This window comes from Culex pipiens, chromosome 2 (assembly GCF_016801865.2).
Source record: "Culex pipiens pallens isolate TS chromosome 2, TS_CPP_V2, whole genome shotgun sequence".
Taxonomy (NCBI): Eukaryota; Metazoa; Arthropoda; class Insecta; order Diptera; family Culicidae; genus Culex; species Culex pipiens.
Genome location: NC_068938.1, coordinates 131,554,151 through 131,567,639, shown reverse-complemented (window position 1 = coordinate 131,567,639; position 13,489 = coordinate 131,554,151). Strand labels below are relative to the sequence as shown.

General features: G+C 39.2%; 2 protein-coding genes across 2 annotated transcripts in view; one reads left to right on the top strand and one right to left on the bottom strand.

The window, feature by feature from the left end:
* The window catches only part of LOC120415326 (zinc finger protein Xfin-like), a 31,489-nt gene that overhangs the window by 11,331 nt on the left and 6,669 nt on the right, over nt 1-13,489 (bottom strand). The window contains exon 7 of the mRNA XM_039576811.2: nt 13,166-13,438. Coding sequence (XP_039432745.2) covers nt 13,166-13,438 — 273 coding nt within the window. The remainder of the gene's footprint in view (nt 1-13,165; nt 13,439-13,489) is intronic.
* On the top strand, nt 1,127-2,231 carry LOC120415330 (uncharacterized). Its single transcript, XM_039576818.2, has 2 exons — nt 1,127-1,278; nt 1,346-2,231. The coding sequence occupies exons 1-2, from the start codon at nt 1,237-1,239 to the stop codon at nt 2,171-2,173; spliced, it is 870 nt and encodes a 289-aa protein (XP_039432752.1). The 5' UTR covers nt 1,127-1,236; the 3' UTR covers nt 2,174-2,231.

The window sequence follows — 13,489 nt, the reverse complement described above, 5'->3', positions numbered from 1 at the left end:
CAGGGTGTCTAACAAAATCTAACTTTGTTGGATAACGTTTTAGGGCTGGTGTCTTCGGCAAAGTTGTAGAGGAGCTCTTGAGCTTTTGATCTACACGAGATATACGCCTTTTTTGCAAAAATGGTCGAAAAAGCACTTTTTTGATAATTACTCAAAAGGTTAGCATAGAGCAGTAGACCGTTAAAACTATTTTCTGAAGAGTTGTTTATAACATAAAATCTAGAGTTTATTTGAAAAGGTCCTATAAGCTATTGTTTCATATGTGTACCTTATAAAAAAAGTCTAGAAATCATTTTTGCCGAAGACAAAATAATGATTCAATTAAAACAATTTTTAAATGATTTTGAGCCTACTTTCAAGTTGCTATGTTTTCAAAATGGCGCATTTTGGCGCAAATCCAAAGAATCCATATGAAAGTACACATTTTCAACTACATTTTCGGAAAATATCTCCGTGCCCTTGTTTTTAGATATCTCTATTTAAAATTGACGGTTTTTAATCAATTTATTTATTACCGCGGGCGTCAATAATTAGAGTTCACGCGCGGTGATACGACCGCAAGATAATGATCGCATTACAGCCGCATGACAACCGCAGAACAAATTTTTGGCTGTTGTCAAAGGTTGCCTTGAGTTTTCAGCTGACTTTTTGGAAAATATTCAAAACAAATCAAGTTGACAGCCAAATCAACGTAGAATTTCAGTTCAATTTGCTGATTTTTACACTGCGGAAGTAAAGCGGCTATAATCTCCAATCAGTCACAGCGAAGGAGAAACGTGATTTTATCTCGCAATAAGCAATATAATCGGTTTTTTTTCAAGCAAAATAACAAATTTAAATGTGTTGCTTTTTAATGATCTAATGATAGATTGCCAATGTTGTTGTACTGGCTGCTATAAATTTGAAAATACAGTTTAGGGCTGGCCAGTTCTAGGATCTTCATGGAAACTTTACGTCTCTTCTGCAGTTAAGTTCTTCGTGTGTACCGCCGTAACAAGCAAGAGGTCGATGGATAGCCTTGATAGCCTTCTCGCATATCTTCATAACGAGAATGGAGGAAACTACTTCCTTCTGCAATGCATCTTGATGCGACCTTTTCCATTAATTCTGCAAAAAGAGCCAGAAAGTTGTTTTTTCGCGCCGCAGCATAAAGTGAGCGGTACGCACTTTTGGACCTGCAGTACCTTTCGCGGCTCCAGAGATTCACATTCTGTCCTGAGTACTCAAAGCGCGAGGATGCTTGCTTCAAGTAGTGCAATTTTGTGCGGTGTTCTGTTGGTACGTTTGAACAGCAATGGTTTGGAAAGGGATATTAATTTATTAATTTTGCTGTTCTCTCAAATAGATCTGCAACTATGTGCCGAGGGACCAGCAAACGGCCGCGTTGGACTCGTACGCCGAAGTCCTGCAGGGTGGCCTCGACGGTCTGCTCCAGAACGTCGCGAGACTTCAGCAAATCAAGGGCAACCTGAACACCGTCTGGCAGCAGAAGATGAACACCGCGTTGGGAAGCCAGGACGGCTCCGGCTTCGTGACCGCCTTGAACCAGGTCAGGGCCCAGCTCGAACAGTTCTTTGGCACATACACAGCTGACGCAACGGCGATTGTCGGAGCGTTCGATACGTGGATAAAGTCGTCTAGAACTTCGTTCCTGACCAAGACCGCGTCCTACCAGGCTGAACGTGACCTCCTACTCAGCTCCTTCAACGAATCCATCGCGGCCAGAGATTCGGACAACCTTCGGCGTCGCCAGTGTGCCCAGCACTACCACACCCAGTTCGAGGGCATCGAGTTCGACTACCTGCACGCCAGCGGCAAATCCTTCGCAAATGTCGCCGGAACACTGGCGGCGCAATCCGCCGGACTCACGGTGCTGCAAAATGCCGGCGAAGCGGACGCCATGCGACTGTTGATGGCCTTTGATTCGGGCCGCTCGCAGCCGCAGGATGCCTTCGACAACTGGAACCTGTTCTTCCAGCGAATTTCGACCTTGACGGGAAGCGCTCTCGGAGAGCTGAAGACGGCAGTTCAAAGTTCGATCGCGAGCGTTGATGCGTCCATCGTGGAACCCAACGCGCTGCGTGTTTCGCTGGGTCAAGTTAAGAACGGTTACGATCAATGTGTTGGCACGGGTGGAACTGGAGAGGTTGGTACAAGATTTTCGTGCCATTGATTTGAATATGAAATTACTTGAATAAAAGTTCTGTTTTGAAACGTCTCAGTATTTCCAATTAATCATGGTTTCAATTCTCCAAAATCTATCCCATTTTCTCTTTTCGGTTTAGTTTACAATGTTTGTCATAGCAGACAGTTATTCAAGTGCTTTTTCAAATGTGTTAGCAACAGATTATCACTCAAAACTAGTTTTCTATTCTTTAAACCCCGGTGTTCTTAAATTACATTTTGATAAAATAGAAAAACGTTACGAAATCGTATTTTTTTTTTCAAATCTCTGTGCCTGACTTATATCACGGACAATCGTACGTGTTATATTATTTTCGATTCATCAGACGCATTTAAGCGTAATCATTACGTGTTGATGATTTTAATAATGAAAAAATAGATTTTGGCAATTCCGTTGTGAAACTACTTACTTTTTCTGCCATTCTCGAACGACGAAACGACCTACTTTTGTCTACCAAAATTAACGGAATTTAATAGAATACAAGGGCTGAAAAGTTTTACTTTTCAACACATGTTTAATTTGAACGATGAACTGACTAAAGACATTAGACATTTGACTTAAAATTCCATTCTAGAGGTGGGACAAAACCACTCTTTTTTAGGAGCCACGGGACCGTGGTGTAGGGTTGCCTCTCACCCAGTCGGCCTGGGTTCGATCCCAGAAGGTCCCGGTGGCTAATTTTGAGACGAGATTTGTCTTATCACGCCTTCCGTCGGACGGGAAGTAAATGTTGGCCCTGGACTAACCTTAAATAGGTTAGGTCGTTAGCTCAGTCCAGGTGTAGGAGTCGTCTCCCTGGGTCCTGTCTCGGTGGAGTCGCTGGTAGGCAGTTGGACTAACAATCCAAAGGTCGTCAGTTCGAATCCCGGGGTGGATGGAAGCTAAGTTTAAAAAGAGGTTTGCAATTGCCTCAACAATCAAGCCTTCGGACACCTAGTTTCGAGTAGGAATCTCGCAATCGAGAACGCCAAGGCAATGCTGTAGAGCGAATAATTTGATTTTGATTTGATTTGATTTTGATTTTTGTTCGCTTATTTAAAAGAGCCGCTTTTTGAACGGCTCTTTCGCTCTTTTTCAAAATATGGATGAAAAGGATATTTTGTAAGACAATAAACAAGAAAATGTCCATGAAAACCATAGGTCTTAGCGGTCTTTATGTCAAAAATTCTACTCGAACTTAAACGTTCGAAAAATCCCAGTCGCGAAATATTCTAGCAGAGCTGGTTCTGTCAGAATCCTGCTAGAACGGTGGAACATTTCTGATAGAATGCTGTAAGAATATCCAGCTCTGTAACAACCCTGCTAGAATCCTGCTAGAACGTCGTGACTGGGATTGAATTTACTGCGTGATCTCCAAGATCTGGGAGGAGGAGAAGCTACCGGAGGAATGGATGGATGGTGTCGTGTGCCCGATCTACAAAAAGGGCGATAAGCTGGACTGCGGCAACTGCCGCGGCATCACGCTTATTAATGCGGCCTACAAAATCCTCTCCCAGATCCTCTGCCGTCAGCTGTCACCCCATGCAAGGAGGTTCGTGGGGCCCTACCAAGCGGGCTTCACTGGCGCGCGCGCCACCACGGACCAAATATTTTGTCTCCGACAGATCCTCGAGAAATGTCGTGAGTACAACGTGCCCACACATCACATCTTTATCGACTTCAAGGCAGCCTATGATACAGTCGACCGCGAGCAGCTATGGCAGATCATGCACGAGAACGGATTTCCGGATAAACTGATTCGGCTGATCAAGGCTACCTTGGATGGTGTGATGTGTCACGTGCGTGTTTCGGGGGATTTAGCGGAACCCTTTGGATCACGTCGAGGGCTGCGGCAAGGTGATGGCTTATCCTGTTCGCTGTTCAACATCGTTCTTGAAGGCATCATTCGAAGAGCGGGCATTGACATGAGTGGCACGATCATGAACAGGTCCTACCAGTTGCTTGCTTTTGCCGATGACATCGACATTGTGGCAAGGAACCTGGAGACGGTGAAGGATGTATACACCCGACTGAAGGTACAAGCAAGGCGTGTAGGACTTGGCATGAATACGACGAAGACGAAGTACATGAGAGGAAGGGGTTCGAAGGATGTCGGCCCCCCAAGCCTCACCCCTCTAACTGTGGATGGTGATGAGTTGGAGGAGGTGAGCGAGTTCGTGTACTTGGGATCGCTGGTAACCGCCGACAACGACACCAGCAAAGAGATCCGGACTCGTATTTTTGCTGGGAATCGTGCCTACTTCGGATTACGGAAGACCCTCACATCGGATCGAGTGCAACGCCGCACGAAGCTGACGATGTACAAAACACTGATTCGACCGGTAGTCCTCTATGGCCACGAGACCTGGACGATGCGGCAGGAGGACGAACGTGCCCTTGGAGTTTTCGAACGGAAGGTGCTACGAACGATCTACGGTGGAGTGCAGGTGTCTGACGGAGTGTGGCGAAGACGCATGAACCACGAACTGCACGCGTTTCTTGAAGAACCGACCATCGCCACCCAGGCGAAGATCGGGAGGCTCAGGTGGGCCGGCCATGTCGCCCGAATGGACGAGAGCCAGCCTGTCAGAACCAGAACCAGCTGGCGGAACAGGCAGAAGAGCAGGGAAACCGCGCGCACGGTGGGGAGATCAAGTGAATGGTAATATCCGGAAGATCTGTAACCTGGGAAATTGGAAAGTAGCAGCACAAGACCGAGAAAGATAGAAGCGTCTTCTTGCTACAGCACGCGTACCTGGTGCGCTATGCTGATTGGTATGGTATGGTATGGGATTGAATGGCATCCAAACTTAATTCTAGGATTTTGGAGAAATTGCTATTAATTTTAAAACTGCGTTTATCTCTGCCATAATTGAACTAATACTGATATTTTATTTAGAGAAAATATTCTGTTAACTCTTTTCTACATTCTGATTTGATCGATAAAATCGATAAACGCTGAAATTTATTCGGGCAAGAGGATTTAATTTATTACCAAAATCTCTAAGCTATTTAGTAGATTTTTGGTAATAATTTACAAGGTAAGCAATTTGAAATGCTCAAATTTGTATTCGGGTAATACCACGGACATCCGTGGTAATACTTTAATGTACGATCAGTACAATGAAAAGTTTCTTCATTTTGTTTAGAAATTCTTTCAAAAGACCGGAGTTTAAAAAAGAACCGTGGAGATATTCGAGAGATATTGGACCATTTAATTATTTACCCATCTACTAGTTTTGAAACAGATGAAAAGCTCTGGTTAAAAGGCTCTTTGGTATCTGAGAGTATGGATGGCAAAAAACCATTTTGGTTCAAAATAAATAAGGTTTAGGTACCTACTACCCCAGATTTTTCTTTGCACACGATAGTCTAGTTGCCTGACCGTGACTAGATGTCCGGGTGTTTTATTAATGATTGCAAGGCAAGACTAAAATTTTGTTTTTATGTAGTAGTAGAGCAATTTCTTGTGATTTCGGCCATTCGATTTTTATCGTATTTTTTAATCCGACTGAAACTTTTTTGGTGCCTTTGGTATGCCCAAAGAAGCCATTTTGCATAATTAGTTCGTTCATATAATTTTCCATACAAATTTGGCAGCTGTCCATAAAAAATGATATGTGAAAATTCAAAAATCTGTATCTTTTGAAGGAATTTCATGATCGATTTGGTGTCTTCGACAAAGTTGTAGGTATGGATATGGACTACACTGAAAAAAAAATGATACACGGTAAAAAAAAATGATTTATAATTTCATATTTTGCCACTAAAACTTGATTTGCAAAAAGCACTATTTTTATTTTTTTATTTCTGATATGTTTTAGAGGACATCAAATGCCACCTTTTCAGAAATTTCAAGAATTAGGCAAAAAATCTTTGACCGAGTTATGATTTTTCAACTTAATTTTTCGATGTAAAATCAATTTTTTTTTTTTTTTTTTGGAGGGTGATCCAGCCGCACATCGTTGATGTCGAAACCTCTAAACTGGGCCCTCGTCCTGTCACGTCTGTCAGCAGTCTTGTCGTACATTACAACTAGAATCAGATCTGCCAATGAATTAGTACACTTCGACCAAATAAACACTGACGCAGTATGGATCTGACTCTAGAATAAATGCACAGTTGTGTGTTATTAATAAGTCCAACTTATTCAATTATTCATTTAAGTCCAAATATTCATTTGCTAACTACTTTGGATTGAAAATCTAAACTTTAACTAATATCCTCTGAACTTAATGTTCAAAAGTAAACGTTCCTTTAACCGTTGTAGTACTACTTCTATCAAAAACAATAAAAATTTATGAACTGATATACAAATAGGATAGAAATCGCGGTTTGAAACAGAAATGACCATTTACGTCAAAAGATCCGTAGTTCCTCGATTCGCAACAATGGTCGATACAAACATAATCCGAAAACCGTTAGTTCAACAGATCAACGAATTTTGTCCCATATCATTACATTATTGATTGATCGAGACTCTATGGACAATTTGACATAAAAGAATGCCTAGTATTCTACATCTATCAAAGTTTATTGACAGCATTACTCTAACTTAACAATTGCAACTAAATTTATCATCAAATAGATTTGGAAAGGATACATGTTTATTTTAAATGCTAATGCTAAGCAACAAATCAATTGTACTATCCTGAAGTCCCAACCTAAATCCCACATTGTGATAGTGAAAAAGTCACAGAAGCAGCGGTGTCTTGTGCAATTGTGATATTTTCACTATCGGAGAACTACCTAGTTCACGAAGACAGCTTATCGGTCAACGCTTAAGCCCTGGGGCTGCGGCAAAGCGAGTTCTCGTAGCATGAAGTGGTGTCCATAGTGCTTATAAAAAAGAATTTATACCCAAATTTTAACTAATGCACTAGGATCAAATCATGCCACTTGACTTTACAAGGCCCAGGGAACTTCATTTTTCGATGTAAAATCAAATTTGCAATCAAAAAGTTCTTTAGTGAAATTTTGATAAAGTGCACCGTTTTCAAGTTTAAGCCATTTTCAGGTAACTTTTTTTTTAATAGTCGCAGTAATTCATTTTTTAAATTAGTGCCCATGTGTGCCCACCAGGTGAGAGAATTCTCTATATTTGCTTTTTTGAACTTTGTCGATACGACCCTTAGTTGCTGAGATATTGCCATGCTAAGGTTCAAAAACAGGAGAATTGATGTTTTCTAAGTCACACCCAAACAATTCATCATTTTCTAATGTCGATATCTCAGCAACTAGTGGGCCGATTTTCAGTGTTAAAATATGAAACATTCTTGAAATTTTCCGATCTTTTCGAAACCAATATTTTCAAAAATTTTAAATCTGGACTAACATTTCATAAGGGCGTAATATTGATTGTTTTTGAAATGTTAGTCCCACATATTCAGAACACCCACAAATTCGGAACACTTTTGTGATAATTTGTCACTAGCATGCCAAATGCAGCTTATCTCTCGACCCTACTAATTTCAGAACCTTTATTTGGACATTTTCTTGCTATTTCACTAGTAAAAGAAGTACTTTTTGAACAAAAACGTTACTTAATCCACCATTAGGTGGTTGGTGCCTTCCTCACATGTTGAGTGTAATGCTAGGTAATATATGAGATCCGGCCTCCACAAAGTTCATAAATAACACTTAAGTGCTTATAACTTTTGATAGGGTTGTCAGATCCGCAATCTATTGAACTCGTTGGAAAGGTCTTTTGATTACCTATCCAACGACAGGTCGCATGATAGATCCGGACAACGTATTCATCGAAATATATGAGATCCGGCCTCTAAAAAGTTCATAAATAACACTTAAGTGCTTATAACTTTGGATAGGGTTATCAGATCTTTAATGCTTTGGACTCGTTCGAAAGGTGTTTTGATTACCCATCCAACGATAGGTCGCATGGTAGATCCGGCCTACGTTTTAATCAAAATATTTGAGATCCGGCCTCTAAAATGTGTATAAATAACACTTAAGTGCTAATAACATTTGATAGGGTTGTCAGATCTTCAATGTTTTGGATTTGTTAGAAAGGTCTTTTGATTACCCACCCAACGATAGGTCGTATGACAGATCCGGCCAACGTTTTCATCAAAATATTTGAGATCCGGCCTCTAAAATGTGTTTAAATAACTCTTAAGTGCTTATAACTTTTGACAGGGTTGTCAGATCATCAATGTTTTGGACTCGTTAGAAAGGTGTTTTAATTACCCATCCATCGAAAGGTTGCAAGACAGATCCGGCCAACGTTTTCATCCAAATATCTGAGATCCGGCTTCTGACAAGTGTATAAAAAACACTTAAGTGCTTATAACTTTTGGTAGGGTTGTCAAATCTTCAATGTTTTGGACTCGTTAGAAAGGTCTTTTAAACACCTTTCAGAAAATGTATAATATGCCAGGTTTTCTTACAAAAACCACCCTTTTTACAATCTTCCGGACTTTAGTCAAAATCGTTTTTTAGCGTAACTTTTGAAGTACTTTACTAAACTTCATAATTTTCAATAGGGACTTATGGGACCCCAAGACGAATCGAATGAGACCAAAACGGTCCAAATCGGTTAAGCCAGTGCTGAGATAATCGAGTGCATATTTTTTGGTGCAAAGACCCACATCCCTACACACACACACACACACACACACACACACACACACACACACACACACACACACACACACACACACACACACACACACACACACACACACACACACACACACACACACACAGACATTTGCTCAGAATTTGATTCTGAGTCGATATGTATACGTCAGGGTGGCCACCAGATTTAGATTTCCAATTTCCCGGTTTTTTCCCGGTTTTCTCCCGAGACCAGAAGGAATTTTCCGGAATGTTTTTAAATTAAATTACAATGTTTTTTAGGCTAACGTTAGTATCAACATATGTTTTGAACGCATACATTTCGTTCAAAGTTTGAATTCCTCAAGAAAGCTTTCTAATATCTTTAGTTAAAAGTAAGTAAGTTGTAAACGAAGCCGTTTTTATCAGTTTCCAATCCATACTTCAAAATAAATGTTTTTTTTATGAATAACATAAATTATTACTAGAAAGCAGGAAATGTAATTTTCAATTTATTAATTTTGTAGAAAAGATTAAAAAAAATACATTGTAATCAACATTTATGTAAATGCTCGTAAATTTTCTTTGAAAAAAGGGTTTTGTGAATTCAAGAAGTACGATTCTTCGAAGAATCATCAATTTCTGTCAATTTTTTTGGCTTAAATTATGTGAGTACTTTCTTTTTAACCAAAAAGTATTTTTGCACCATTAGTCCAAACAAAAATTTATAAATATACTTTGGCAGCAGTGTAGAAAAAGTGCCATACAAATGTAAAAAAAAACAGTACTTTGAAACATTTTTGCCTTTCTTACTAAAGAAAGGTATAGGTTTTACTTTAAGGCTGGACGTCATTTCCAGCTTCGTAAATATGTCGATTCAGCATGAATTTTCATCGGAAAAATCGTCAAAAAATCACACTGCATCGATTTTTGACGCTCTATCGATTCACCTTGACAGAACTCGTCTATCTCGAACCCTCGAATTTTGAGAAAATAAATTCTGTGGAGGTCGAGTGATGTTCGTATGTGGTAAAATTTTGCAAAATTTTGTGTCGCGCCGTTCTCAGCTCCTATATATCCGATTTCGATTCTTCTGAATGCAGATGAAAGCTAGTGTGCTGAACCTGGGCGAGTTGCCGCGCAAATTTCGAAATATCCATCTGTTTTCGGATGCGGCCAGACTTTTCAACAAAATACACAGTTTTCAAATGAAAATATGGTCAATTTTTTTCATTTTCATATTTTTTATTTATCTCAAAAATTGCATTTTTCGAGCTCTACAACCTCCCAAATTTTCATCCAGATCCATAATCTGGTTCTGGAGTTAGAGCCGTTTGATTAACCTATCAAAAGAAAAAACATCCCTAAAAAAAGGTAAAAGCCCACCTGGTGACCTTCGCCAACATTTTTCATTTCTGATTTTATCCGAAATTTCTTTCTACATTCATAGTACAGACCATGAGTGAGCATCTGAAACAAATTCGACATCGATCGGCAATCCCGATCAATTTTTAGAACTATTTACTTTTTGCCTTTCTTACTAAAGAAAGGTATAGGTTTTACTTTAAGGCTGGACGTCATTTCCAGCTTCGTAAATATGTCGATTCAGCATGAATTTTCATCGGAAAAATCGTCAAAAAATCACACTGCATCGATTTTTGACGCTTCGTCGCCAAGTCGACAAGTTGTCAAGTTGAGCTTCGAATGCTGGCGCATATATTTTGTGGCTCGACTTATACTCGTTTTGTAGTAGCTTGTCTACCGATGTTTCCTACAACATGTAAGATATCGTAGCTTTTCGGTTTCTTTTGCTCTGTCTTTTTTTGCATAACTGTCCAATGTTTATGCAAAAACTTTTGTGACATAGGACATTCATCCGGCTACAATCAATTTGTTTCCCGTGCGCTCCTAAAATCGCCTAAATGTAGACTTCATTTTCGTAATTTTATTTAACAGGGTTCATTGGATTCCAATAGGAGCTTTCCAAGCTTTCATCGTTTATATCGTTTTCAAAGTTTTCAATGCTGGCAACGCCAATGGCTTTCTACCTAAGGTTCTCGCGATTGAGTGTGTAGTGGTGCGATTGTTGAAAATAACTATCTCTGACTCTGTCACTTTCTTAGAAGCTGAATGGCTAGCTTCCCTGCACCGTGCGGCACACGCGGTTCACCGAAGCTAAAAAACCAAAACCGCGGTGTGCGTTGTCACTGGCGCATGGGAAGCTTGCTATGATCGCGTTTGTCATAAACGCTTGTTTGATTACAAACGTACAAACATATTGTACGATTGAAAATATTCTTTTGGTGAAAATTGCGTTTTTTATTTCTTTTGGAAATCATATCATTTATAATACTTTGCTTTCATCATAAGACTTTCTTTTGTGCTGACGTTATAAATAAACAAAGTCGATGTTATGAATTGAAAAAAGTTTTACCATTGTTATATTCTTTAGTAAGAAAGGCTCTATCTCACCCCTGGTGGGATTTAATCGGGTTTTTTATCGATTTAGTATCTTCGGTAAGTAATGTATTGATGGGATAAATTTTGGAAAATAATTTTAATTCAAAAAACTTTCTAAAAAAACCCCCAAAACACAAAATGGTAAAAAATCGTCAAAAATTACCGTGCTGCGATTTTTTCAACAACACACAATTGTTTCCGATGTTTTATTAAAGTGCAAACTGAATACATCAGACATTTAAAGTCATTAATAAGTACTCAAAAAAAATCATTGCAATTTGTCCTTAATAATTTGTTTGGTTGAGAATATGAAATATTATCAAATATAACATTTACAAACAGAAACTCCATGATATTATTATTTTTAAGTTGAAATATATTATAATTTCACTTATGGAATTGAAGACTTATTGAAATAAGATTTCAAAAATCATACGGCTTTGTAAATTTTCAATTGATACTTGATTGATAAGCCAATTTGATCGCAAAACTTGTATCTTATCAAACATTTATGTGGGTCCGGTGACATAGTGGTTGTCTCTCACCCCAGTTTGCCTTGGTTCGATTCCAGTCGTCCCTGGTGGCATTTTTGAGACGAGATCAACTGATCAAGCCTTCCGTTAGATCGAGAAGTAAATGTTGGTCCCGGTATAATTAAGAGGTTAGACCGTTATTTGTCTCGGTAGAGATGCTGGTCGGCAACACTAATTCTCACTAATTCTCCATTCAAACTTTGGAGAAAAACCATTCGGTCCTGTTTAAATATTTTTGAAAAAATCAAAGTGCACGTGTTTCTGAGGACCCCAAAATGCATGCTTCCCCTCGAGTTGAACCTACGCAGCAATCCAAAGGTCGTTAGTTTGAATCCCGGGGAGGATGGGAGCTTAGGTGTACCAAAAGATTTGGATTGCATCACCGTTTCAAGCCTTTGGACACCTTGTCAACTTGTTAGAGAAGGCCAAAGCCATGCTGTAGAGCAAATAATTTGGATTATTTAAAAAAAAAACAAATTCGCCAAATAAAAATATCATAGGATAAAACAGGAACAAAAACATCCATAGCCAAGCAGCATAAGTCTATTACACAAATTTAAACATAGTTTTCGCGAATTCTTTTTTTAGAATAACAAGAATAATATTCTAATTGAGAAAAGAACATATTGAATAGATTAAAGAGGCTTTTGTCAAACTTTGACTAAACTTAAAATATTTTCCCGGTTTGTCAGTCGAATTCCCGAGTTTTTCCCGGTTTTCTCCCGGTGGATAAAAATCCCGGGTTTTTCCCGGTTTTCCCGGTTTTTTTCCCGAGGTGGCCACCCTGGTATACGTGAAGGTGGGTCTAGGAGGTCAAATTAAGAAGTTCGTTTTTCGAGTGATTTTATAGCCTTTCCTCAGTAAAGTGAGGAAGGCAAAAACTGCATTTCAAGACTGTTCCATGATTGTGAGATGAGATTGTGCCTCTCACAATGGTGGAACACCTGAATTTAACTGATATTTTCACAAAAAAAAAGTTATCAGACCATGGACAAAGCATCACTAAGCTTGAGTTCCACTGGTTGCAGTGTGTGAAGTCATTAATTTGTTACAAATATGTAATATGTGTACTCCTGGAGAGATCCAAAGTTTGTTTACATCCATAAGAAAAAAATGTTCCAAATTTGGGGATTTCAAGGGTCAAAGTTTTTCTTCAAAAACTTGATATAAAAGTTAAAATTTGCAGTTGTTCGATACAGCATTCGAAAGATCGCAAGAAAAGCTTTCAAATGAAGGTAAAAGCGAATCATTAAGTTCAATTATCGATTTGCTGAACATTGGCCGATCTGTAAACTGTTCCGAATATGAGGGATGACTGTAACAATTTTATGAAAAGGTCTGGCCTTGCCTTTCTCATGCGAGATAAAGTTTATATGAAATTCACAATGGAGAATTCGGAATGTTTCTTGAACCCGTCTGTTCTATAATTTACCTTTTTTAGAACCTCTCCACTGTTCTGCAGCTGGTGCAATTTCTTTGACTTTCTCAGTCGGCCAGAAATGCTCTGCTCATTCGTTGCTGCAGTTGTTGGAGCTGACCCTAGCAGCTCCACTTCCCGCAAATCATCCGGCACGATCGTCTTGTCGCGAACCTTCTCCAGAACCCGCCTGGAGGCGTCACACTTTTTCTTAAAATTGTACAAAATGTTCAAGTTTCGTTCACACTTTTCGCAGATAAAATTTGGCAGACGATCTTTTTTGTCAATCTGAAAATAATTCAAACAAACTTAGGACCTATTTCAAGTTAGAACTATTAA